Genomic DNA, 27869 nt, shown 5'->3' on the forward strand with positions numbered 1-27869 from the left:
GGAACACTGACGAGTTGACAAGGGCCCACCAGCCCCAGGCTCTCCAGAGGACGCCCACCAGGGGCATCAAAGGCGTGGTAAACATCAGGCTGCCTCCAACTCTCATGTGCATCCTGCAGACACACCTAAACATAGTGGCAGAGCATGGAAGGCTAAGAAGATTGAGGATCATTGAGGTGGTACTGGGGGGAGGGTGGGGGATGACACCATCGGTAGCTGGGGATAGTTAGGGTCACGATTGTACACCATTAAAACACGTTACACCGACACATGTGCAGCCTCTGTCATGTTAATCCACACTGCTGGCCAGCTTGCACCCCCCTCCCCAATTTTCCCTCCACCCTCCCCGTACCAAGGTTACCTGGGTCCCCATACAGCTCTCATTCCACTTACACAGGTCGGCAATTTACAAAGCAATTTTCTTCTGTTAGGGACGTTCTTTCAGAACCCTTTTCCAAAGCTTGCCTCAGTGGCAACGTTCAGGACCTCTCTTGGTCGCTTTCCAAAGCCTTCTCTCTCACCTGTTCAAAAGGGGATTCTTTCTCTTTCGCTGAGCTCTGCCCAGCTCCTCAAACAAAGCTTCTCTCCTGGGATGTCCAGACTCCATTACTGTTCCCTTGGCTTTTCGCTTTCCCACTCCGGTTTATACAAAAGAACAGAGCCATGCTATTGATATGCAACTAATCTCCCCTTTATGGACAAAAGAGGCCATCAGACTCTGTAATAGGATAATGGCTGGTCAAACAGGAGTATCCCGAAGGACAATGGATCCTGAGTGTCTCATTTGGGCTGCACAGGGGCATCCTGTGTATTCCCAGTAACGAGGATAAGTCTGAATGAGACAATGTAAATCAGGCCAGGTGTGGGCGTATCCCTCTGACCTAATGCTAGCATTTTTTTCCCTTCGGTCTGTTTAACCCCTAAATTGCCTACTACATCTTCAATCCCATTTCAGGACCCAATTTCCTAATATTTCCCTTGCGTAACACTAGTTTCCACAAACGTGCACCAGTCATAATGGCATCTGTGGGGAGGGTCTCACAGGCTATTAGAGACCCCGTGTGGTCAGGGCAGGGTGGCACCCGTGCACCCTGGCAGTGCCACCCAGACATTCTGGCAGTACCTGGGTGGTACTGCCAGGCTGACAGGGGCATTTCCAGGATGACAAGGTGGCACTGGTGAAGTGACAGGGTGCCTGGGTGGCAAGATGGCACAGCCAGGGTCCGGGGGCCCTTACCAGAGGGGAAGGGTGGGGCGTGGGAGGGTCCCGTGGACCTCCCCGAGGCTGGGGGGAGTCGAAAACAGAGGGGGGGGGGGGGGGGGGTGGTGCTGAAGGGGGGCGGGTAAAGATCGGGGAAACCAGATAAAATAGTGGCCCGACCTGCGAGGAGCCTTTCCTGCAGGGCTTGCCAGCAGGAAATAACTCTAATTGCGGCCTCCCTGAGGAGAGAGAAACTCCCTGAGGCCAAAAAGCTCGACAAAGTGTTGTTGACTAGCGGGATGTTTCTCGGTGTTGTGATCGGGGAAATGACTCCCCCCGCCCCGGGTCTGACACTACCCACCCTCTCGGACTGACTCCCCCTCCACTTTGCCTTTTGCACTGACCACCCCCTCCCGTACTGACCCCACCCACCTCCTGTCAGGCCCCCCCTCTCCTGGAATGACGTTTCCCCTCCCGGACTGAAACCCCTTTCCACACATGATTTCCCCCACTTCCCAGAGTGATGTCCCCCTCTGAGATTGACGACCCTTCCCCCTGCACTGACCCCACCCTCTGGTCCGACCAACCCCTCCTGTTTGACCCGGTCTCCCCCTCCTCCTTCTTCCCCATCCCTCCCGGGCTGACACCGCACCTTTCCTGTTTCCTGGTCCCCCCCCCCCCCCCCTTTGCTACTCCTGGTCCCTTTAAATTGTCCCTTTAAACCACCCTTTTGCAGCAGCTACTGCTGTAAAAAGGGGAGTGACTTATCTCTCTGCGCCAGAGTTCCTCCACGACAAAGCTGCTGGGGACGCGCTCCCTGCTCCTGTCTCACCCAGCCTGAGTGAGGAAGATTGGGCGAGACAGGGGCTTCGGTATCCCTGTGCAGGAATGTCTGTTGAGAGTGCCACCCCGCTGGAGATTGCCACTCTACGAATGTTACTGGCCAATGTTGTGGATACCCATTGACAATATTTAAATAAGATGACCTCCCTCTGACCCTGCATTACCTGAGTGTATCAGGATCACAATCACTGCTAGTGTGTCCTGGCACCTCAGGAAGTTAGTCCCATGGATTTTCAGCCTCATTCTGGTTTAGTTTTGTTCCTTTACCACTCCTTTCCCTGAGATGAAGACCAATGCAGCTTGCTGACTCCTTTCCGAAGTGAGTATAATTCACATGCGATACTATATATTGAAATGCCAACATTGAATCTGAGGTTGCTATAGTTGACCTCACCCTGCTCTTGTTCAGCATCTTTCCACACTGATTTGCCAAGAGGATCACCAGGCAGAAATTAGGACTAAAACTCTGGCTAATATTGTTCCTTACTTATCACAGCCTTGGATAAGATCAGCTAGTTGACAAGACATTTCAAACAACAATCCTGGGCACATCTTGGGCTATACTAACCTCGTAGTAGCAAAGTATTCAGTGGATGTGAACATATAGACATGTGGAAATGCCAAATAGGAAGGGACCAGCCGATCCCTCATAAATCGACTCTTGCTAAAACTAAAACTCAAAACGAGTGTCTCTTATCTTCATTGCAGCCGACAGGTAAGACAATACGTTTGCAGTGGCTATTGATCAGGAAACCTGTTTTTTTTAAGAGTATGTTGTAGCTTCCAGTCCTGAAGTAGCATCCTTTAAAATATAACCACTGTTTAATTCTAGATGAATAGATTTGGAGAAACTTTAAGCAGAATATAATGGATCTTCATTTACCTGATTGATTCATTTCTTGAATCCGTACTTGTGGGTCCCAGCAGTTTTCTTGTACCACTCTAAACATGTTGCCATCTTTCATCATTTTTGCTTCCCCCTTTTTAAAAACAGCAGGTTTTAATTGAAGTCTTATAAGTCCGTAACCAAAAAGAAAATGCTGGAAAATCTCAGCAGTTCTGGCAGCATCTGTAGGGAGAGAAACGAGCTAACGTTTCCAGTCCAGATGACCCTTTGTCAAAAACTGTTGACAAAGGGTCACCTGGACTCGAAACATTGTCTCTTTTCTCTCCCTACAGATGCTGCCAGACCTGCTGAGATTTTCCATCATTTTCTTTTTGGTTTCAGATTCCAGTATCCGCAGTAATTTGCTTTTATACTCATATGTCCAGAATGCATTAACACTGCTGAACCGGGCGATCTTGTGCCGACTCAAAATACATTTGATTCAAATTTCCATTGGAGCTTTACTTCCAGCCGAATTGTGCTAATGGCAGGCTGGTCACTCAGCAACCTTAGTGACATTATGGAGAAATCTGACGAGCAGACACTTAAACACATTCTTGTTAGAGGCAGAAAAACATCAGCGGTCAGCAGTGTCATGCAGAATTGTAAGACAATTGAGAGTTATAAGTGAAATGTTATAAGAAACAATGTAGCAATTAAATAATATGTTTTCAAACAATTATGGATATTACAGAATGAACGAAAGTCAAGCTGCATTTATTTATTTTCCCTTTGATTAACTTACTAGCAATTATTGGTTTAGAATTTGTATGATCATACCTGAGAGTGATGGTAAAGTTGGACCCAACCTTCATATCCATACCTCTGACAAAATAAAAAAGTGACGTTAATTATCCAGAGAGAAAATGAAAATGAAATGAAAATCGCTTATTGTCACAAGTAGGCTCCAATGAAGTTACTGTGAAAAGCCCCTAGTCGGCACATTCCGGCGCCTGTTCGGGGAGGCTGCTACGGGAATTGAACCCGCACTGCTGGCCTTGGTCTGCTTTACAAGCCAGCTATTTATCCCACTGTGCTGAACCAGCCCCTATTTATAACTTGCACAATATAGCATCTTTCACCTCCTTACGATCCCAAAGTGCATTGCAGCCAATCAATTACTCTCGAAGTGTAGTTACTGTTATTAACAGCTGCCATGTAGGCAAACATGACAATGAAGGCCATTTTACAGCCTACCTACCTCAATATTCAATTTTTAAACTTAAGATCTTAATGCCCCATTTTCTCCATTTTCTTGAGGACAGTAGGTGCAGAGGATAGCTCCTCCATAGACAATGGGAGTGGAGGAGGTCTGGGCTGGTGCATGGGGTTGGGATGACCCATCAGACCATATGGCTGACAAAGTGATCAGCACCCTGGAGTTTACCTACCATTCTCTGCCACTTTTTCAGGCCATAAGGGCCTTTTCCTCTTTGTCAGATTTTCCCTGCTCCCCTTGCATTCTGTACTCCATAATAAGCATTTATACTACCTTCAGACTTTCTTTACTTTATTTGTCCCAATACCATCCTCTACGATTTACACCATTGTCCCCTTGGCCATTTAATCACTCCAGCACGCCATCCAGCAGAGGGCAGTAGAGCGGAGCTGCTGATTGGTGTTGCAAGGGAAATTTGCATACCTCCGTCGTGGTCACCCTAACTTGAAGGTAGTTTGTGGAGGAGCTGTTGTCAAGTGACACTTAAACCCAAAACACTTCTTCAGTGTTTCCCTCCCTACCCCCTCCTCTAACCAAAAAAAAACAACCACTGTAAAGATCAAGAGGAAGGCTCGAGGTCAGGTAGAAGTAGAAAGAAATTGAACCGTGACGCCACAGCCTGCAGGTAAGGGATTGGCTGGTGACTGGTAAGTAGTTTTTCTTTTATTTTCCCTCAGGTGTTATCGTGCAGGGTGCAGAGGTTGCTGAGTGAGTGCTTGCTGAGAAGGGGAGTGAATAACAGGTAAGCTGTTTCGGTGAAGAGTGGGAGAAGGTGCTTTTTCCCTACTGTTTTGTTCTCTCTCTTTCTTCTGGCCTAATTTCGGGAGCCGTTCGGAGGCGGAGGATCAGTCTCTGTGAGTATAAAAACCTAACGGTAACTTCCTGTTTTTCCAGTTTTTCCCCCCAAAAGTGACGTCAGAGGGAAGCTGTGATCTGATTGGTTGATAGCAAATCTGCCCCAAATTAAAAAAAAACACAGCTAAACTCGTAAACTTAAATTAAACTAATTAATTAATTAGAGATGGCTGGTCACGTGATGTGCTTGAGCTGCTTGATGTGGGGGCTGGCAGATCCCATTGTGAGCTGCAGCGACCACATCTGCAGTAAGTGTTGGCTGCTCGAAGAGCTCCGGCTCAGAGTTGATGAGCTGGAGTCTGAGCTTCAAACACTGAGGCACATCCGGGAGGGGGAGACTTACCTGGACACTGTGTTTCAGGAGGCAGTCACACCTGTCAGAGTAAGTAGTTTAAATCCTGCCAGGGACAGCAGGGTGTGACTGCAAGTCAGGCAGGTAAAGGGAACCAGCAGTCAGGAACTCAGGAGCCTCAGCCTTTGACCCTGTCCAACAGGTATGAGGCACTTGCTCCCTGTGTGGATGGCGAACAGGGCTGCAGGAAGGATGAGTCAGCTGACCAAGGCACCATGGTTCAGCAGGCCATTCAACGGGAGGGAGTAAATAGGCAAGTTGTAGTTGTAGGGGATTCTATTATCAGGGGGATAGATAGTATCCTTTGTGAGCAGGATAAAGAGTCCCGCATGGTGTGTTGCCTGCCCGGTGCGAGGGTGCGGGACATCTCTGACCGGCTTGAAAGGATACTGGAGAGGGAGGGGGAGGATCCAGTTGTTGTGGTCCATGTCTGTACCAACAACATAGGAAAGTCTAGGAAAGAGGACCTGTTTAGAGATTATAAAGAGCTAGGATTCAAATTAAAAAACAGGTCCTCAAGGGTCATAATCTCCGGACTACTGCCCGAGCCACGTGCAAATTGGCATAGGGAGGCAAGAATAAGGGAAGTTAACATGTGGCTGAAGAGTGGTGTGGGAAAGAGGGGTTTCTTTTCATGGGACACTGGCATCAGTTTTGGGACAGGGGGGACCTATACCGTTGGGATGGTCTCCACCTGAACCGAGCTGGGACCAGTGTTCTGGCGAAAAGAGTAAATAGGGTGGTCAATAGGACTTTAAACTAGAGATTGGGGGGGGAAGGGAAAGTCAGGGAACCAAGAGGTGAAGTAATCAGTGGGAAGCGTAGCTGCTTAGGAATACAAAAATGCACGAAAAGACAGAACTCAGGAGAGGTTACGATAGTCCCCATCCCACAAAATATGACACAGTGTATGGAAAGGCTCAGTAAACCAAGGTCCACCACACTAAGAAAACAAAAAGGGATGGTCAATAGAGAATTAAAGGTGCTATATTTAAATGCGCGCAGTGTACGGAACAAGGTAGATGAGCTTGTGGCCCAGATTGTGACTGGCAGGTATGATGTGGTAGGCATCACAGAGACGTGGTTGCAGGGGGTTCAGGACTGGCATTTAAACATCCAGGGATTCACAACCTATCGAAAAGACAGAGAGGTAGTCAGAGGGGGTGGGGTTGCCTTGTTAATTAGGAATGAAATTAAATCAATAGCACTAAACGACATAGGGTCAGATGATGTGGAGTCGTGTGGGTAGAGTTGAGGAACCACAAAGCCAAAAAAACCATAATGGGAGTTATGTACAGGCCTCCTAACAGTGGTCAGGACCAGGGGCACAAAATGCACCATGAAATAGAAAGTGCATGTCAGAAAGGCAAGGTCACAGTGATCATGGGGGACTTCAATATGCAGGTGGACTTGGTAAATAATGCTGCCAGTGGACCCAAGGAAAGGGAATTCATTGAATGTTTACAGGAGGGCTTTTTGGAACAGCTTGTGATGGAGCCCACGAGGGAACAGGCCATTCTGGACTTTGTGTTATGTAATGAGCCAGACTTGATTAAAGATCTTAAAGTAAGGGAACACTTAGGAGGCAGTGATCATAATATGGTTGAATTCAATCTCCAATTTGAAAGAAAGAAGGTAGAATCAGATGTAAAGGTGTTACAGTTAAATAAAGGTAACTACAGGGGCATGAGGGAGGAACTGACGAAAATCGACTGGGAGCAGAGCCTAGTGGGAAAGACAGTAGAACAGCAATGGCAGGAGTTTCTGGGAGTAATTGAGGACACAGTACAGAGGTTCATCCCAAAGAAAAGAAAGGTTATCAGAGGGGGGATTAGGCAGCCATGACTGACAAAGGAAGTTAGGGAATGCATCAAAGCAAAAGAGAAAGCCTATAATGTGGCAAAGGTAGTGGGAAGTCAGAAGATTGGGAAGGCTACAAAAACAAACAGAGGATAACAAAGAGAGAAATAAGGAAAGAGCGGATCAAATATGAAGGTAGGCTAGCCAGTAACATTAGGAATGATAGTAAAAGTTTCTTTAAATACATTAAAAACAAACGGGAGGCAAAAGTAGACATTGGGCCGCTCCAAAATGATGCTGGTAATCTAGTGATGGGAGGCAAGGAAATAGCTGAGGAACTAAATAAGTACTTTGCGTCAGTCTTCACAGTAGAAGACATGAGTAATATCCCAACAATTCAGGAGAGTCAGGGGGCAGAGTTGAATATGGTAGCCATCACAAAGGAGAAAGTGCTAGAGGAACAAAGGGGTCTAAAAATTGATAAATCTCCGGGCCCAGATGGGCTACATCCTAGAGTTCTAAAGGAGATAGCTGAAGAAATAGTGGAGGCATTAGTTATGATCTTTCAAAAGTCACTGGAGTCAGGGAAAGTCCCAGAGGATTGGAAAATCGCTGTTGTAACCCCCCTGTTCAAGAAGGGAACAAGGAAAAAGATGGAAAATGATAGGCCAATTAGCCTGACCTCGGTTGTTGGCAAGATTCTAGAATCCATTGTTAAGGATGAGATTTCTAAATTCTTGGAAGTGCAGGGTCGGATTAGGACAAGTCAGCATGGATTTAGTAAGGGGAGGAGGTCGTGCCTGACAAACCTGTTAGAGTTCTTTGAAGGGATAACAAATAGGTTAGACCAAGGAGAGCCAATGGATGTTATCTATCTTGACTTCCAAAAGGCCTTTGATAAGGTGCCTCACGGGAGACTGCTGAGTAAAATAAGGGCCCATGGTATTCGAGGCAAGGTACTAACATGGATTGACGATTGGCTGTCAGGCAGAAGGCAGAGAGTTGGGATAAAAGGTTCTTTTTCGGAATGGCAACCGGTGACGAGTGGTGTCCCGCAGGGTTCAGTGTTGGGGCCACAGCTGTTCTCTTTATATATTAACGATCTAGATGACGGGACTGGGGGCATTCTGGCTAAGTTTGCCGATGATACAAAGATAGATGGAGGGGCAGGTATTATGGAGGAGGTGGGGAGGCTGCAGAAAGATTTAGACAGTTTAGGAGAGTGGTCCAAGAAATAGCTGATGAAATTCAACGTGGGCAAGTGCGAGGTCTTGCACTTTGGAAAATAGAATAGAGGCACGGACTATTTTCTAAACGGTGACAAAATTCATAATACTGAAGTGCAAAGGGACTTGGGAGTCCTAGTCCAGGATTCTCTAAAGGTAAACTTGCAGGTTGAGTCCGTAATTAAGAAAGCAAATGCAATGTTGTCATTTATCTCAAGAGGCTTGGAATATAAAAGCAGGGATGTACTTCTGAAGCTTTATAAAGCATTAGTTATGCCCCATTTAGAATACTGTGAGCAATTTTGGGCCCCACAACTCAGGAAGGACATACTGGCACTGGAGCGGGTCCAGTGGAGATTCACATGGATGATCCCAGGAATGGTCGGCCTAACATACGATGAACGTCTGAGGATCCTGGGATTATATTCATTAGAATTTAGGAGGTTGAGGGGAGATCTAATAGAAACTTACAAGATAATGAATGGCTTAGATAGGGTGGACGTAGGGAAGTTGTTTCCATTAGCAAGGGAGACTAGGACCCGGGGGCACAGCCTTAGAATAAAAGGGAGTCACTTTAGAACAGAGATGAGGAGAAATTTCTTCAGCCAGAGAGTGGTGGGTCTGTGGAATTCATTGCCACAGAGGGCGGTGGAGGCCGGGACGTTGAGTGTCTTCAAGACAGAAGTTGATAAATTCTTGATTTCTCGAGGAATTAAGGGCTCTGGAGAGAGAGCGGGTAAATGGAGTTGAAATCAGCCATGATTGAATGGTGGAGTGGACTCGATGGGCTGAATGGCCTTACTTCCGCTCCTATGTCTTATGGTCTTATCCTTTTTTTTCTGGCTCTGTATTTCCTTAAACGTTATTGACGTTCTATTTCTAACGAAAGGTCATTGACCAGAAACACTGGCTTTGATTTTAACTCCCCACAGTGGGTGGGGGAGGGTCATTGTGGAGTGAAATATAAGGATCAGATGTTCAGTCCATAACACTATCCCATTTCTGACCCTTTAAATATTAAAGTGTAGCAAACAGGCCATGGACAAGGAAACCAAGCCATGGCTGGATCACAGTGTTACAATATGATAATGCAGCCTTGCCAGTAAGAACTTAGAGCCTTCAAGCCCCCAGTCTTGAAGCGTTTTTCCTGGCTCTGTTGTGTTCCTGTACATACCCTGCAAACGCCTGGGCCCTTTACTATGTTTCTCTTGCCACAGATGCTGCCTGACCTGCTGGGTTTTTTCATAATTTATATTTATTTACGAGAACTGTTTTGTCCTTCTTTCATTAGTAGCATGGGCTTTTTATTAACTTCTCCCCAACAAGAATTTTAGTTTAACATTTAATTTAAAACAAAGCACTTCTTACCACGCAGTATTTCCTTGGTACTGTGCTGAAGGGTCAACCTAGATTATGTGCACATTATTGAACTCGTTATTAATGCAAATTGGATAGAAAGTTGGTTAAAAGACAGAAAACTGAGATCAGCTTTATATTGGTGTCTTTCAGGCTGAAGAGATGTAAACAGTGGTGTTTGCACTACTCGTATTTACATATATCTATGTCTTTTTCTCTTTATTTGGTAAGGCACCACATCCTATTAACTGGTTGGTTACATACAGAATTTGGCCAATTTTCCACAGCACCAAGCCGGCAAGGTGGAGTGCAAGGTCCTTTTGGTGCCTGCAGCATGCCGGTAAAATTCAGGTGAAATTCGCTGTCATGATAATTGCCTATCGCCTCCACAATATTATTTTTATTCTCACTCTCACACAAAATGCTAATGTATCAAAACGGGTTAAGCCTCCATGCCGACTGCCAAAATATTGCCTTATTAACATCTGACTTGAATAAATTGAAATTTTGCTTTGCCACTACCAGTGATGCCACCAATTAAACGCACACTTGCCCAAAGATTATTCAATGCTTATCTTCACTCTGAGCTTCTAACAGAGGCCTCTTCATGTTTCACATTTATGGAATCATAGAATCCCTCCAGTGCAGAGGGAGGTCATTCGGCTCATCAAGTCTGCACTGATCCTCTGAAAGAGCACCCTAACTAGGCCCAATCGTCCGTAGCCCCATAACCCCACCTAACCTTTGTAGACTAAGAGGCAATTTAGCATGGCCAATCCACCTAACCTTCACATCTTTGGACTGTGGAGGAAACCAGAGCACCCATAGGAAACCCACACAGACAAAGGGAGAATGTGCAAACTCCACACAGGCAGTCACCCAAGGTAGGAATCAAACCCGGGCCACTGGCGCTGTGAGGTAGCAGTGCTAGCCACTGTGCCACCATCCCTCATTGGTGTTAGTTTTTATTTGTATTTATTTCAATCTTTTATTCATCTTTACTTGCAGGATTTTATTTCCTCTGTTGCTCAACATGACCTCTACCGTTCAATTATATCTCAAAAATAGTAAAGAATATATACCTGCTTCAGATTGGGCCATTCCTTGGGCAGGATGTGGCAGTGTAAGTCTATCTTCATTCTTGTACAAGTAGAACAATCGTAAAATCAGACTCTATGTGACTGTTGATCACTGAATACGGACCAATGGCTCACTCAATTTAATTCCACCTTTATTTGAGAGGCGTACTGGTCCAGTAGCCAATCAGAGCTCGAGTAAACTTTTACGAACTACAAATCAATCATTAAAGGGCAAAGTACAAATAGAAGCAGAGATGACATGCACATTTGTAACTGAAAGCGCAAACAAGGAGTGTGCATTAATTATCATAGCTTCTACTGGTTAAAAATCATAAACCTGTCACTTGTGTAACTAATTAATGTGACATATTCAACTAATGATCACACTTCAAACTTCCTGGGTAATTGTAGGGGTAAATATTACATTTATGAAATATTTAAATAAAATTAAGAGTACAGACAGATAAATGAACAGTTTTGGATTATGTCCCAAATTGTGATTGGAATATGATTAATATGCAAGAAAACAGTGGAGCTCCTGGCACAAGTCACCACATGGGACTATGATATATCAGCAATAACAGAGACTTGGCTCAAAGAACAGGAGGACTAGGGTGGGGGTTTGAAGAGTTGATGGTCTAGGCTCCACCAATGAGAGAAATGTCAATCTCATGGAGAGCTGTATGCAGCATCACCCCCAGTACATGCAAGAGCATGTCCAGCAAAGTGTTTATAGCTCACTCAAATAGCCTGAATCAGTTCTTTCAGAGTATGAGCACTGATGTTTGCTGCGCCCCAGTATCTCGTCCTATCATCATCATCGACTGTTCCTCAATTTGAGGATGACATTTACTCAGGACTGCAAGTTTCTGCCATGGGTCGTCATGTGGCTAAATGGCATGATGGTTGACCAACAAATCTTTGGACATATGAGGCAAGATGTTCCATGAGGTAGGGGGCTCTGGAGTCCAGGACTTGCATTCCATTTCTTTCCTTCTCCATTGATCAAGCTGTCGCCATTTTGAATGATTGGCAGCAATCTCCTCCCAGGCAGTAATGTTAATGCTCTCAAGATTCAAGGAGAGCTTTACAGTGTATTTGAAGCATTGTCTGTCAGCTTCACTGGAACATTGGAGCTTGAGTGTTGAAAAAAAACAAGATCTGGTGGGGGAGACACTTTTCAGTCATCCAATCACAGGCCTGGATCTCCATAATGATGAAGACCTCTCTACTGTTGCAAAAATGGCAGGAGACCTGAATCCAAAAGTCCCATCCCTGAATATGGCACCATGACCTATTGTTTTCCGAGGGCGGGAATGAGCCCAGTTCAGGATTTGCATATGAGCATTTTCGTCCTTAGAACCAGAAGCTGACTGCACTTGTGTGATTTTGTGTAAGAGGTGTCTGCAACCTGACATGCACAGATTAGGCCTTATAGGAGCAGGTTTGAACTTTGTGGATTTGTTTAGACAGCCAGGCTGCCCTTTTGGAGAGGTAGAGTAACCCTTTGGACATGGTTCTGTGACACCTTTGGGGGACATCAGGTGCTCTATAGGGGAGGTCATAGGTCCTTTAGGGGTTCTTAAAATAGGCATGAATGTGCATCAGAGGTGCATAAACGCATTGTGAAGATTATTGGAACTGTCAAAAACAACTGTCAAAAGTGTCAAGCTGAATGATGAAAGGGATTTGTCAAGCTGTCAAAGCATTTAAAACTCCTTCCCTGTGACAATTTGCTAAAATTGGCATGTCAAAACGATTGCCTGCTATTTTACATGTTGGTTGACATAAGCATCAGGGTTATTTTTACTGGACTGGCATTGCATGACCGATTTCACTCCAGGCTATTGTCACAATGGGGAGCCTGTCATTTCACAGTTTGATTAACAGCTCCAAATGGTCATGGGCTCTTTGAAGTGTGGCTAGGAATTTCAATGCCTGTTTTTATAAGGGATTATGCAATTTAATGAAATGTTTGTTGTTGCAAGGGAGAATGTAAAGTGAAGGTATGTAGTAAATAGGTATTCATGAATTGTTGGGGGTTTTTTTCAGGTAAGGTCTGCGGTACAAACTTGGAACTTTATTTTATTTAATCTCAGTATGGGTCATGAGATCTGCATTGGTGGATACTGAGCGAGGTGGCATTGTAGGTAAAGGATGGGGAGTTGGGGCAAGGGTTGGCATGAGTTGGCATTAAGTTTGCATAGGGCCTATAAAGGCCCAGGGAATTGGGTGGGGTGCATAGGCTGGCATGGAAAGTATGAGGGGCCATGTGGGGTGGGTGGGGTGAATAAGAGGACATAGCTTGGCATGGGTGGAGCATGTGGAATATGTGAGGGATGAGAGTTGCAGTGCTGTTTCTCTTTTTAAAAATAACTTCAAATAGTGCCAATGCACCAAGGTAGCTCTTCCATCCAGCCCGCCTGTGCATCCGGCATCCTCCACACTCTGGGTCTGGCCATCCCAACTCTCAGGGAACCCAACCACCCTGAAATGAAAATACGACTGTCTGGGCCACTTTCTTCTAGGTCAGGTTTGCAGAGCTGGGAAATGTCCAAAAATCCAGGCCATTAAAGTTGATTTTGCATGAGTTTTGCCCAAATTCTTCTGGAATGACTTCAAGAAGACACTAGTGTTTTAATATTGCCGAAAAGAGACGCATGTTGCCAAACTTTTCATCTTCCACTCATCAGGACAAACACAAGAATGCCAAATTTCAAAAGATCACTTTATACTGCAGGATGAAAGATGCTGATTGATGGGAAGTCAACTCTGATTGACCAAAGTATTGCAAAGGTAATCTATAGGCTCCTGAAGCTCCCTGATAATTCAAAAAAGGTGTAACGCTTGAACGTATTATTTTTACTTATTTTTGCCACGTTGCTCTGGAAAAGCATCTCGCTACGGCGCAGTGTAGCTGGTGAAAGCTGGTAGCTCCCGCTCTGGGGATCCAAGATTCACTAGATTCAATCCTTTCTCATCCATACCTGAGGCTTTGGGATTCAATCCCTTCACCTCAGGGACTTTGGGCAAGCGCCGTTTAGTACTTGTCCCCACAAATGGGGACCAGATGGAACAGCACCCGTGGAGGTCTCCAAGGGGATTGGAGGACCCCATCTGCATGTCCTTTGGACAGGGTGGTGCTCTAGCACTGCTGGTGCTGCCTGAGTACCCAGGCTGTGTCAGCTTGCCACCTTAGCAGTGCCAGCCTGGCACCATGGCAGTGCTGCCTGGGTGCCAGCTGGCACTGCCAAGTTGCCCAGGTTGGCACTGCCAGCTGGAAGGGGCACTGCCAAGGTGCCAGGTTGGCACTGACAAGCTGGCATTTTCTGTGCATGCATGATTGGGCGGAGCTCCCCGTTGTAAAAAACGTGGCCTTGGCTGCACATTCCCCGTTTAGGCCCCATATTCAATGTAAGTAGCGTTGAATAGCACTGCAAGTGCCGGGAAACACTCTGCTAAACGTACTTGCTAGGGAACTTTGTTCCCTTTTGGGACGTTCGCGCCCAGAGTCATTAAGCAGGATTCTCCATTTCATGTTGACGCCGATGCAGATTTCATGGACTTTCACGACAGCAAAACTGACGTTGAACCTGGATCAACTGTGGAGGTGCTAGCACCAGTGCCACGTGGAACACAATGATTTCAATGGAAAACGGTGCGGGATTCGCCGGGCCCAGGAGGCTGGCAAACTGCAGCAGTATATATAGGTTACAATCTGCACACACACTCATCCCAGCCAACAAAATGGCACTGGTTGTGCTGCAGCGAGCCCATATAGCCAATGGGTCGGCTGGGGCCAGAGGGCACCTAGTGGCCCTAAGTTCACAGTGGGCTGTTAGCGGCGTGTACAGCTGCATTGCTGCCTTGCTGGCTGCGAGAATGGTGTTCCGTGCCAGTCCACCCCGACCCCACAGCCCACTCCTCGCTACTTCCCCCGGCCCGAGCAGAAGCCTCCCGGCCAGCGGCACAACAGTCAGCAAACTATGGCGATGTTGGACACTTTCCATACTCAATGCACTTCAAATGTAAATGCACAAATATGTGCTGTCTTTTGGATGAGACATTAAACCAAGACTGTCTACCATTTCAGCTGGATAGAAAAGATCCCAAGGTATCACTTCAAAGAGGAACAAGGGAGTTATCCCTAGTATCATGGCCAATATATATATCCCTCACTCAATATCATGCAATCATGTTATCTGGCAATTACCATATTGCTGTTTGTGGGAGCTTGTGGTGTGAAAATTGGCTTACATTTTTTTTTTCATGGCATGTGGGCTGTGTGGTGATATGCATCACTGCAAATACACAAGGGGTTAATGTAAATACACTACGACGAAGTAAACACTACAGGCAGCACCAGAGACGTCATGGCATGCAGACATACAGCTAATGAACACATAGACTAGGACACGACCAATGGGCAGTCAAGACACCCAGAGATGACATTACCACAAGGGGGCATTACAAAACCCATATATAAAAGGACAGGGCACACATGTTCTTTCTCTTTCCGCAGGCGACACTTAGCGAGTGGCTTAGAGCAGATTGGTTAGTTAGACTGAGTTACTATAGCAAGATTAGCAGGACAGTCAAACTCATAGAGAACTGTGCTAATGGTTCAATAAATCACATTGAACTTACTTCAAAGTCTGGAGTATCTTTTGGTCAAAGTTGCATCGAGTTGCAGCCTGTGTTATCCCAGAGTACAGAACACAACATGGTACCAGTAGTGCCTGTTGAATCTATATAGTTCAACTCAGCAAGATCTGTGACTACCAGCAACAGCACCCAGGCAACATGATCGAGATTCTGGTTCCTCAGCAGCTCAGATACCACGGCAATCTCAGTGCCAACTGGCGTGCATTCAAGCAGAGATTTGAGATTTACATGGTAGCATCCGACCCAGATGGCGTGGCCGATGCTGAGAAGATCGATCTTCTACTCACCATTGCGGGTGAAAGTGCAACAGAAATCTTCAACTCCTTCAAGTACTCCAAAGGGCAGGACAAGAGAAACTTCCAGACATGCCGGGGCATGTTTGAAAACCACTACGAGGTGAACACAACAGAAATCGATAAAGCTGGCGCCTAGACTCACCACGAGGCAAAGGTAGGCTTGCAACAGAAGCAAACGGCAATTTTGATTGGCAGCCATCTTGCGCAAGGAGCCGCACATGCGCAGTTCCCGAGAAGACGCGATCTGGCAAACCAGTGTTTTGCGCATGCGCAAAGAGCGCACAGTAAAGGAAAAGCGATGTGCGCATGCGCAATCCATTCTTACGCTCTACGTCACAAGCGTCATGGCGTCAGAGGCCCCGAACCACGCCCACTTGAAGGGGAAATGTCCGAAAATAGTGAAAACAAATTTTAAAGCCAGAAAACATAATTCTTTCACCTGGAACGACAGCACAAGGCCTGAACTTTGACCAGTAGCTGAAAGTAACCTCCGCAGAACCCTGCAACAAGCAGTTAGCACCGCCCCAAGAGACGATTTAGTCCTTGAAGACTACGACTCAGATGATGATTTCATCATTGGACGTGGCAACCTCAGTACCAAATCCGAACCGCAATGAGATGTGTTGTACATTGAAGCATTCGACACAGTCATGGATGAGTTCTTCGGATTTGAGGATCATCAGTCCAACATAGACGACATAACCGACCCATGAGTACAGGATTCTGCTGCGGCCTGACGCCAAGAGACAGAGAGCGGTACAAGCCCACAGAGAGTGGCCTGATGCCAAGAGAGTGGTCCACACACCACAAAGAGTCCCCGACTCCACATAGAGAGTGGTCCACGCACCACGAAGAGTCCCCGACTCCGCACAGAAAGCGATGACAGACTCCACAGCGAGACCACTGCATGTCTCCACACAGAGCGCACAGATCGACTCCACAGCGAGACCACTGCATGTCTCCACACAGGGAACGATGCTAGACTCCACAGAGAGAGCGATACAAGCCTCCACAGCGAGCTCATTGACAGACTCCACGATGGAAGCAATGCAAGACTCCTGTGGAAGGGAAATTAATGAGTTGCCAAATTAGAAGCATGCTGGGAAATGCTTGACTATAGTTCAACACTGCTTTTGAATGAAAATAGTAGGTCAGGTAACGTAAACGAAACACTGCTTAATATTCTGGTCTCGGCCTTATTATGATACCACATTGTTCGCCGAAAGATAACAAAATGTGTACTCGAGTTGTTTTTAGCCAAGGGCAAGAACATACGTACTACGTATTTCATCTTGCGTACTTTCCAAGGTAAACATGCCGGTTTACTTCAAGCTGTTATTTCAGACTATAAAGATATGCATTCTTCAATTGAATCTCAGAGTGCAGTGCACTGGCTTTGCAGCTAGAACACCCTCTTTCCGCAAATATATTTGTGTAAATAAATTTCCTTAAATCGAACCTCGAGGATTGGCGTAGTCTTTGCAGTTTCCCTAATTTAATGGGACGTGAACCCCGAAACGATTCTCTAAATAAGACTCTCTCAGCTGAAAGGGAGAGATCCATAGTGCGACCCCAGCTGAAAGGGAGGTCTGCTGCTCGGCAGCCTTAATTACTGGCCAGTGACTCATGCCAGGATGAGTTATCTTAATTAATAATTTAACGATAGTGCATGGGAAGAAAAAAGGTGCCTTAGAGACTAAAATTTAAAAGAAAAAGACTTTGAGGTTCGTGAAAGGATAAACAGCGGTGTGCGCTCCCTATAGTTTTTGTAAATGATTTCCGCGGTCGTTGTTATTGTTATATATATGTTCTAAAGTATTTTGCAGAAGGAACAATGAGCAATAAACTCGACGCCCCCTCACAGGTCGTCCCGAAGCCTCGGTAAAGACATCCGGAGCGAGAAAGAAGGTGAACTCCTTAAAGAGGACAGATAAGGGAGTCAAAATGAGTAAGAAAATGAAAAGAAAAATCGTAAAGCAACCGAATGAGGTAGGAAAACCTATATGTCCCGCATAGGAATCTAATGAAGCTGACCCCCTCTCGAAACAAAAAACAGGGGAGTAAAAGTAAATAGAAGATTAAGGTAAATAGAAGATTTGGGCAGCACGGTAGCACAAGTGGATAGCACTGTGGCTTCACAGCGCCAGGGTCTCAGGTTCGATTCCCGGCTTGGGTCACTGTCTGTGCGGAGTTTGCACGTTATCCCCGTGTCCGCGTGGGTTTTTTCCGGGTGCTCCAGTTTCCTCCCACAGTCCAAAGACATGCAGGTTAGGTGGATTGGCCATGCTAAATTGCCCGTAGTGTCCATAAGGGTTGGGAGGGGTTATTGGGTTGCGGGGATAGGGTGGAAGTGAGAGATTAATGTGGGTCGGTGCAGACTTGATGGGCCGAATGGCCTCCCTCTGCACTGTATGTTCTATGTAATTCTATGTAAAAGCGTAACAGATGGGTTCCTGGAGAAAAAGGGAATTCAGATTTGTCAATAGCCATGAGATAGGGCTACCGGTTAACTGTTATATTTGTGAGCTGTGAGAATCTATGTGTTTTGTTTAACCAATTAATTTTAGTCAAAGCATGAAGTGCTAAGTGGGTTGTATTTTTTATCGTCTGTCATTGTGAGTCAGAGATTATAACTTAAGTGATTTTTGTTGAGATTTCTCTAATGAACTGAAACATATGGAAATTAAAATCAGTTTAAAAGAAAGAAAGTGCCTTTACGAATAAAAGTAATTGAATGTGAATACATTTTTAGATTATGTGAAAAGAGGTAAATGGCATCATTCCAAGTTCTCTGCAGGAAACATTAACCATTTCAGCAGACAGTTGAACTTTTCTGAATTGACTAAGAAAAATAAATGTCTCTAAGAATAGCTATAAAATCAATCATTGGAAATTGACTTAAATGTGTGCTATTTATAGCCCCCTCCCAGGGGATGTTTTGCAGCTTCTAAAATACTCTTATGGTGCATCTTGGCCAGCTTTGAAGGATGGGATTGCAGTCCCACCCGGCAGAAATGGGGGCTAGGTTCCCAATATGATAATCATTTGAATGAAGGAAATGAATCCCTCGAACACTGGTTAGCAAATAGAGGGAAAGAGGCTATCATGCAAGGGGCCAAGAAGCATTTAACCCCCAGGAAGGATGTACCCCACCTAGCGACACCTTCCCCAATTAGGCAGACAGACACTCTGCAAATTAGAAGCGGGAATACATTGCATTGATAATGGAATGTTTATAGAACTGTCTCAAATACGAGCTCATCAGCTGCAAAATTTAATAACTTCTGAGCCTGCGCCCGATCGCTCTGTGTCTGTGTTGTATGCGGGCAGCTGAACGTGAACCCTTACAGTACCACTGTTAAAAAAATTTTTTTTTTAACTGCAGGAAGTCTTACAAAAGATTAATGACCCTTGGGCACAGCTATTAGAACACCTGATAGAGTCCAGATGAGAGAATATAGTGACCCATTGCACGGCTTGGTATGCTCGTGAGGATGAGCACGCATACAATTGACAAACACAAAGTCATTTAGGAAAGTAGACCTCATTGCATATCACTCTTTCTTATTTTTCGGTGTTGTGGGATTAGGAATGTTAGTACAGTTGACCCATAGTCAGAGGGACCTTTTTAGGATATCGGTTTAACTTCAGAACCCCATTTAACATTGGCAGTAAGACATCCCGCTAAGGCAAAGCAAATAGGAGAAGTGATCAAAGAGGCCAAAGGAAAAAAGTAATACATGGGATTTATATTGAAATGGACGGACAAAATTGCCTGATAGAATTTTATGGCAAACAGGAGGGCAAAGTGACCTGGAAAGAGGAGCAAGGGCCCGCTACATTTGAAAGACAACAACCTCCCCGAGAGAGCCATCATTTACTCCCTTCAATCCTGGCTCAGGTACTGGCACATCTATGGGCCCAACATAAAAATCATGTTGGAAAAGTACATTCTGCCCCAGTGTACAGGGTGCAGTTACAGAAGAACATTCCCCTGCCCTGCTTAAAACTATACAGGTTGGCACCGGAAGCAGAAAAAGGGCTAGAGGGAATGCACTACTACAGCAAGGGGTGCTGAAGAGAACACAAAGCCCCTGTAACACCCCTATACTCCCCGTTCCAAAGGTAGGAAGACCCAATGAGTGGTGATTTGTGCAAGATCTTTGAGCCATCAATAAAATTGTAATCACTATTGCTCCATTGGTGCCGGACACAATTGTCATTTTTGTCTTCTATACCACCACTATCGGATACTTTCTCAGCCTTTTTCTCCATACCATTGCACCCAGAAAGTCAATATCTATTTGCCTTTACATATCGGAATTAACAGTATTAAAAAAAATGACTTGGACGAATGCCAGTTATCTGCAGGCTCAACATTCCCTCAATTGGTGACGATTTATTGATAGCCTCAGAGGGAGGGCTAGTTTGTCAACAGAATACCCTTTTGTTATTATCACATCTGGCAGAAAGAGGGCATAGGTTCTCAATGGACGAACTGCAATTCTGTCAGGAGACAGTTCAGTATTTGGGATTTCAGCTTCAGCAAGGACAGTTGAGGCTTGGGTCTGAAAGAATACAGGCTGTAGCAAGGGTTCCAACTCCGCGTACGAAAAAGGAAACCCTCACCTTCCTCAGCAAGGTGGGCTATTGCAGGCAGTGGATCCCGGACTATAGAGAGATGGACACAGTACTGCGCAAGGCTACCTGACAGGATGCCCCTTCAGATGTTACCTGGATCCCAGAGAGGGAGCAAGCATTTCGTAATTTGAAACAAGCCACGATTAGCGCCCCTGCCTTGGAACTTCCTAATTTCAGCAAGCCCTTTACTCTTTATGTGAATGAAGCAGGGTGTTTGCCACAGGGGTCCTGGTGCAAGAGCATTGAGGAGGGAAAAGACCCCTTGCCTATTTCTTGGTGGCCCTATGTGCTATGGTAAAGGGTATGCCATATTGTTTAAGAGCAGTAGCAGCCACAGGGGCCATAGTAGAAAAAAAATCAGTTTTGCTGCTGCTTAATTCATCTGCAACGCAGCATTTTTGTGTGGCTCGACGCACTGGGTACGAAGTAATCCTCTCTAAAACCAACTTTACCTACAAGCGAGTGCCAGCTGTCAACACTCTTGCCCGCACCCTCGGAAGCAGAACATATGTATGATCGTGACTGTTTACAATTGGTTGAAGCCCCCACAACCCTTCGACCTGATTTATTGAGTGACCCACTAGAAAATCCAGACATCATCTTTTTCACCGATGGGTCAGCAAGCCGACCAAATGATATGACCCTCCTGGCCGGCTATGCAATAGTAACTCCATTCGAGATAGTAGAAGCTTTTGCTCTGCCTTCGGGAGCGTCTGCTCAAGTGGCAGAATAGTTTGCCCTCACTAAAGCATGTATTCTAGCTAAAAATAAAACAGTCAATATTTATATGATTCCCGATCCGCTTTTGGGGTCATACATAATTTTGGCTAATTGTGGAAAAACAGGGGATTCATAACTTCCTCCGGCCAACCTATTAAACATGCTAAATTGGTTTTAAATTTACTAGATGCTGTTCAGCTGCCCAGCAAGATAGCCGTTTTAAAGTGTGAAGCGCATACTACCGCAGACGATGAAGTCTCATGCGACAATAGATTTGCTGATAAAATAGCAAAGGAAGTGGCTCTCAAACAGCAGCCACACTACAAGCCGCTGGAGTTGAACTTCCGTCCACCATAACAGAACAAAGTTAAAACAGGCACAGGAGCAAGCCTCCTTACAGGAGCATCGCTCTTGGCTAAAAGCAGGTTGCTATCAAGACAATCATCAAATCTGGATCCAACGGTAACAATTGAAAAAGTAGCCCGCACATGTATGATTTGTCAAAGGAATAATCGATGATAGTGGACATGTTTTCACGGTGGGTGGAGGCTTTTCCAACCAAAAGAGATGATGCTAGAGCAGTGGTAAATATTCTGTTAAAGGAAATAATACCTAGGTTTGGGATACCAATGGGTATTAACAGTGTCAGGGGAACTCATTTCACGAGCAAATTGACCAAAGCCCTAACAGAAGCCATGGGATTTGATTGGAAATTGCATTTCCCATATCAGCCACAATCCTCAGGAATGGTGGAAAGGGCAAATGGAATAATTAAAACTGCAGTTACAAAAGTGTGTCAACAAAATGGGCTGCTATGGCCAGATGCCATACCCATAGTAATGTATGTCCTGAGAAATCAGAGAAATTGTAATACGGGTTTAACCCTGTATGAGATATTAATGGAACGTCCCATGACAACTGGAACTAAACCCCCAATGACTCCAGCGGCAGTAGCCTTAATATGGGCAGATGAGGCATCACTAAAATATGCCCAGGCCATGTGTGAAACCGCTGGAAAAAAAAACATGAAAAGGTGCGACAGGCTCAGATGCATCCAAAAGAGGGAAATACACACCCTTTAAACCTGGAGATCAAGTATATGTGAAAGCACTAAACAAAGATGATTTTTCTCCTAGGTGGAATGGACCCTACCAAGTGCTGCTAACAACCCGAACAGCCGTTGAGGTAGAAGAAAAGCCAGATGGGATCCACGCAACTCGGTGTAAACTACATCATACGGAACTTTGAGAGTACTAGAGAAACGCTAATCTGAAGAGAATGGCGGCGTTGATGTTTTTATATTATCATATTAATCCAACATCATGTATACTAACACCTTAATATACATGTCTCACTCATACGCAGAGAGGGTAAATAAATTCAGTTGTTGGGTTTGTACACAAATTCCCAGATGCTTGGAGGAGGGCATCCCCTTGCGATCCATCCCATTCACCAGTAAAGAGATAGCAGAATGGGCTCTGAGACAAAATAGTACAGAAAGTGGTGAAGATACACAGAATATGTTAGATTGGAGATTAGCTGGATACGATTTGAATAGGTTTGAGGAATGGTGGGGGCCTGGATTTAATGTAACACGTCAACCGCCCTGGTTGATCCTTCCCAATTATACTGGAGTCCCAAAAGGAAGTATATGCTTTAAGAATCATAAAACATATGGGACCCACTCGGTAGGCATGAGTCAGTGTGATCAGACTTTAAATTGGCAACTCCCTATGTTCCACCTTACAGCTAAAGGATTATTCATCTTTGATTAGTCAGGAGTTGAAAATCAAACTACTGGAGGCTCCTGGGAAAGGGATCGATTAGACTAATGATGACCGATAGTAAAGGAAACCTGACCGCATATAGCGGCACGTATTTTATCTGTGGCTATACCAGAAAATTGGGAAGGCTCCTGCTATTTAGGAGGAGCCCTTATGTGCATCACATTCAGCAATTGCAGGACCATCCCCAACATAGGACGACACAAAGTATTATGACATGGGCACAAATGCTGGGAATAATGATACCACCATTAGGAATAGCCATTAATGCATACGAACTACACAAACCACGAGACATCCTTGAGCAGGTAGCTAATGACACTGCAGAAGCTGTTAACCAGATAGAAACTGAGATGGTTGCTATAAGAGTGGTTGCCCTGCTGAATAGAATGGCTCTTGATTTCTTGTTAGCTGAAAAGGGAGGCACTTGTGCCCTGATTGCAAGTGACTGTTGCACGTACATCCCTGATAACTCAGAAAAAATTGATAATCTCGTAGAGAGGTGACAAGATTACGTGAAAAGGAGGGATGGAACTTTGGCTTTGGGTGGGTAGGATCGTTAGGAATGCTTGACTATAGTCCAACACTGCTTTTGAATGAAAATAAGTAGGTCAGGTAACATAAATGAAATACTGCTTAATATTCTGGTCTCGGCCTTATTATGATTACACATTGTCCTCCGAAAGATAACAAAATGTGTACTCGAGTTATTTTTAGCCAAGGGCAAGAACATATGTACTACGTATTTCATCGTATGTACTTTCCAAGGTCTATTCAATATAATCATGCCAGTTTACTTCAAGCTGTTATTTCAGACTATAAAACATGCTGTCTTCAATCGAATCTCAGAGTGCAGTGCACTGGCTTTGCAGCTAGAACACTCTCTCTCCGCAAATATATTTGTGTAAATAAATTTCCTTAAATTGAACCTCGAGGAACTTGTCTTTATTATGATTTCCACGACAACTCCAGAGCGCAGTCATTGCATGAACAAGACCATGAAGGTCTAGCAACCTTATCTGAGCAACCAGCAGCAGACGATGCAAGTCTGCCATGCTCAAGTGCACAGCAAGACGACTATGACAGTCTACCATGCTTACATGAACAACAAAAAGACTATGTAAGTCTACCCAGATTATTTGAACCACCAGAAGACTCCGACAGTCTACCCAGCTCATCTAACCGACAAGAAGACACTGAAGGTCTACCCACTGTGTGTGCGACAAGTGACAAAGGCTTCACAGCTCCCATACAAGATGTGCGACATCTCAGCGAGACTGACAGATCTCAGCTAGTATGTACAGAGGCACTTGACAATCAAAATGAGGCTACTAGTGACTCCAGTGACACCACGTTACTTCAAACCTCATCAACTCGAGCCTCTCCACAAGAACCTGAAATGACTCCAGACGGGGAGCATCAAGAAACTAAAGGTGATTCAGATGAACCAGAAAGGGCTCCAGACGGGGAGCATCGACAAGCCAAAGATGATTCAAGTGAACTGGACGTGACTCCAGACGGTAGCACCGAGGAATCAGAGACAGCATGCTCAATGAAACAGCAGATGCCACAAAGGACACTGACACAAGTAACTTTGTGAAGGACTCGCATTATCCACTCGAGGTGGTCATTGAGCGCAACAAGCACAACACCAAAACCTACAAAAACAAAAGACTGACAACAACAAGGAGCGTACCAAAGGCACCAACGTCAACAACAAGCATGACAAAAACAACAACAATGGAACAACGACTGGTACGACATGGTAGAACTCTGCCAATGCAGGACACTGTGACAGCACAGTTCAAGACAATGGCAAGTATGCAGACATACCATGGCATGATAACGTATCTTACAAATTCACGTTTGCTACACTACAAACAAGCAGACGAGCTTTCAGGGTAGCTGACATACGACATCAATACCGCAAACACAGACACCAGTCCAGGTCAGACAGGAAAGATGACATCAAGAATTGCTACCACAAGCATCGAAAAAAAAAAGAGTCCAAATCAGACAATGAAGTGATTGACCATTTGAACACCTCCTGATGACTTCTTGGTTATGTACACACCAGGACACTGACGGCGTTCACAAGGGAATGACAACATCAACATCGCACTTCCATAACAGCACAAGAAAGCCACTCGACCATATAAATTCCTGAACTTTGGACTCATAAATATTATTTGGTATCGTATCATCATCACTGTCATCATAACTTGTACATGTCATCACTTATTTACCTGTTTTTGTTCAATTTTTCTTTAACACTCTACAGAAAATATGTAACACAGAAAAAGGCGGATGTGATGATATGCATCACTGTAAATACACAAGGGGTTAATGTAAATACACTATGACTAAGTAAACACTAGAGGGAGTACGTCATGACATGCAGACATACAGCTAATGAACACATAGAATTGGACACGACCAATGGGCAGTCAAGACACCCAGAGGTGACACTACCACAAGGGGGCATTACAAAACCCATATACAAAAGGACAGGGCACACATGTTCTTTCTCTTTCCACAGGCGACACTTAGAGAGTAGGACAGGGGCAGATCAGAAGCATCACACCCACCACGTGGCTTAGAGCAGACTGGTTAGTTAGACTGAGTTACTATAGCAAGATTAGCAGGAGAGTCGAACTCATAGAGAACTGTGCTAATGGTTCAATAAATCACATTGAACTTACTTCAAAGTCTGGAGTATCTTTTGGTCAAAGCTGCAACGAGTTGCAGCCTGTGTTATCCCAGAGTACATAACACAGCAGGCTGGTTAGGCCAGCATTTATTGCCCATCCCTAGTTGCCCTCCAGAAGATGGTGGTGAGTTGCCTTCTTGAACCGCTGCAATATATTTAACCATATTTGGTTAAATTCTGCCTTGATGTCAAGGGCAGTCACTCTCACCTCACCTCTGGCATTCAGCTCTTTTCTCCATGTTTGAACCAAGGCTGTAGTAGAAAACATAGAAAACATAGGAAAAATAGGAACATGAGGAAACAATTCGGCCCTTCAAGCCTGCTCTGCCATTCATCACGATCATGGCTGATCATCCAACTTAATAGCCTTATCCCGCTTTCCCTCATATCCTTTGATCCCCTTCGCCCAAATGCTATATCTAAATGCTTCTTGAAACCATACAATGTTTTGGACTCAACTACTTCCTGTGGTAATGAATTCCACTGCGTCACCGCTCTCTGGGTGAAGAAATTTCTCCTTATCTTTGTCCTAAATGGCCTACCCCATATCCTCAGTCTGTGACCCCTGGTTCTGGACACAACCACCATTGGGAACATCTTTCATCAACACTGTCCAGTCCTGTTAGAATTCTGTAGATTTATATGAGATCCCCTTCATTCTTCTCAACTCCAGTGAATACAGTCCTAACCAATTCAATCTCTCCTCGTACGTCAGTACTGCCATCCCAGGAATCAGTCTGGTAAACCTTCACTGCACTCCCTCTATAGTTAGAACACCCTTCCTCAAATAAGGAGACCAAAACTTCACACAATATTCCAGGTGTGGCCTCACCAAGGTCCTGTATAATTGCAGCAAAACACCCCTGTTCCTGTACTCGAATCCTCTTGCAATGAAGTCCAGCAAACCATTTGCCTTATTTACCGCCTGCTGCACCTGCATGCTTACCTTCAGTGACTAATGTACCAGGACAGCCTGGTCTAGATGCACATTCTCTCACCTAATTTATGGCCATTACCGATAATAGTGTAATGAGATCAGGAGCTGAGTGACCCTGGTGGCACCCAAACTGAGCGTCCGTGAGCAGGCTCTCGCTGAGCAAGTGCCGCTTGAAAGTACTGTTGATGACTCCTTCCATCATTTTGCTGATGATGGAGAGTAGACTGATAGGGCAGTAATTGGCTGGGTTGGACATGTCCCGTTTCTTGGGTACAGGACACACCTTGGCAATTTTCCAATGCCGAGTAGAGTTGTAGTGGAAGAGACTGGCCCCGTGTCGTACAAGATCAAAACCGGGGAGAGGACTGTAAAAAAACACGTGGACCGTCTCAGGATTAGGGAACTCTCTATTGCGGGAACTATTCCGGGTAGGGCGATGGCTTCAACGTCCTTTGAACCTACCTCCAGGCAAGGGATTCAACCCATGTTAAACCCAAGAGTCATCCTCCAAGAGGACAAAAACTGAGGCTCAGAAATGGAGATTGAAGTGACTGACCCGGAGACATAAGTCAACGTCGAGGAAGAGCTCCCACCAGTGGCCCTTTGACACTTGGCTAAAAAGCGACAATCCCCCATCTGCTTTGCGCCCCAGATCTGACTCCGCTGATGATAGACTCAAGGCTGTGCACAAGGAGGCAAAGGAGGTCTCATCGATGCGGAAGTGACAGTGAGGATCTGGACTTGGTGGGGGAGGGATATGATAACCCTCATGACGACCACAGAGAATCACTTATTGATCTCCCCGCAGGGCTCGTGGGTATGAGTTCCCATGGTAACGGCAGGGGCCCGCCCAGTTGGGACCCATTACTGAGCCCATTTAAATGCCATCCCGGACCCAGACTGGGAGCCCTGTTAGTTCTGGGTTGGGACACTTGTGCTGTATGCCGTGGGTGGGGCTTTACTTTTGAGTTTAGAATTACTCTGTTTGAACCTTCCTCTTCGTATCTCCTGGATTACTACAAAAACCTTGAGCAACAAATCTCCTTTGGTCATGAAGGGCACTATATTAATGCAAGTTTTTAAAAAAGTATTAAGCTGTTGACTCCTAAGTTATGTATTTAAAGGATTATTACTGTAATCATAGATAATCATAGAATTTACAGTGCCAGAAGGAGGCCATTCGACCCATTGAGTCTGCACCCGGCCCTTGGAAAGAGCACCCTAGATAAGCCCACAGCTCCACCCTATCTCCATAACCCAGTAACTCCACCCAACCTTTTATTTGGACACTAAGTGCAA

The 27869-nt window shown here is 45.2% G+C and overlaps 1 protein-coding gene and 1 long non-coding RNA gene across 8 annotated transcripts in view; one reads left to right on the forward strand and one right to left on the reverse strand.

Moving 5' to 3' along the window:
* Positions 1-10978, reverse strand: part of acmsd (aminocarboxymuconate semialdehyde decarboxylase) — a 110749-nt gene extending 99771 nt beyond the window's left edge. For both annotated transcript variants that reach the window (XM_072472677.1, XM_072472665.1), the window contains exons 1-3: positions 10821-10978; positions 3711-3755; positions 2928-3024 (exon numbers count right to left, since the gene is read on the reverse strand). In XM_072472677.1, the coding sequence (XP_072328778.1) occupies positions 2928-3024; positions 3711-3755; positions 10821-10877 (199 nt within the window). In that variant the 5' untranslated portion in view covers positions 10878-10978. The remainder of the gene's footprint in view (positions 1-2927; positions 3025-3710; positions 3756-10820) is intronic.
* On the forward strand, positions 1877-23851 carry LOC140388475 (uncharacterized). Of its 6 annotated transcripts, none has more exons than XR_011934196.1 (6): positions 1877-2363; positions 4827-4891; positions 10747-10861; positions 13511-13613; positions 17595-17767; positions 22276-23851. It is a non-coding gene; the product is annotated as an uncharacterized lncRNA (long non-coding RNA). The 6 variants fall into 6 exon arrangements; XR_011934197.1 differs by having other exon boundaries at positions 17643-17767; XR_011934201.1 differs by lacking the exon at positions 10747-10861.
* Positions 23852-27869: the final 4018 nt, after the last annotated feature.

This window comes from Scyliorhinus torazame, chromosome 2 (genome assembly GCF_047496885.1).
Source record: "Scyliorhinus torazame isolate Kashiwa2021f chromosome 2, sScyTor2.1, whole genome shotgun sequence".
NCBI lineage: Eukaryota > Metazoa > Chordata > Chondrichthyes > Carcharhiniformes > Scyliorhinidae > Scyliorhinus > Scyliorhinus torazame.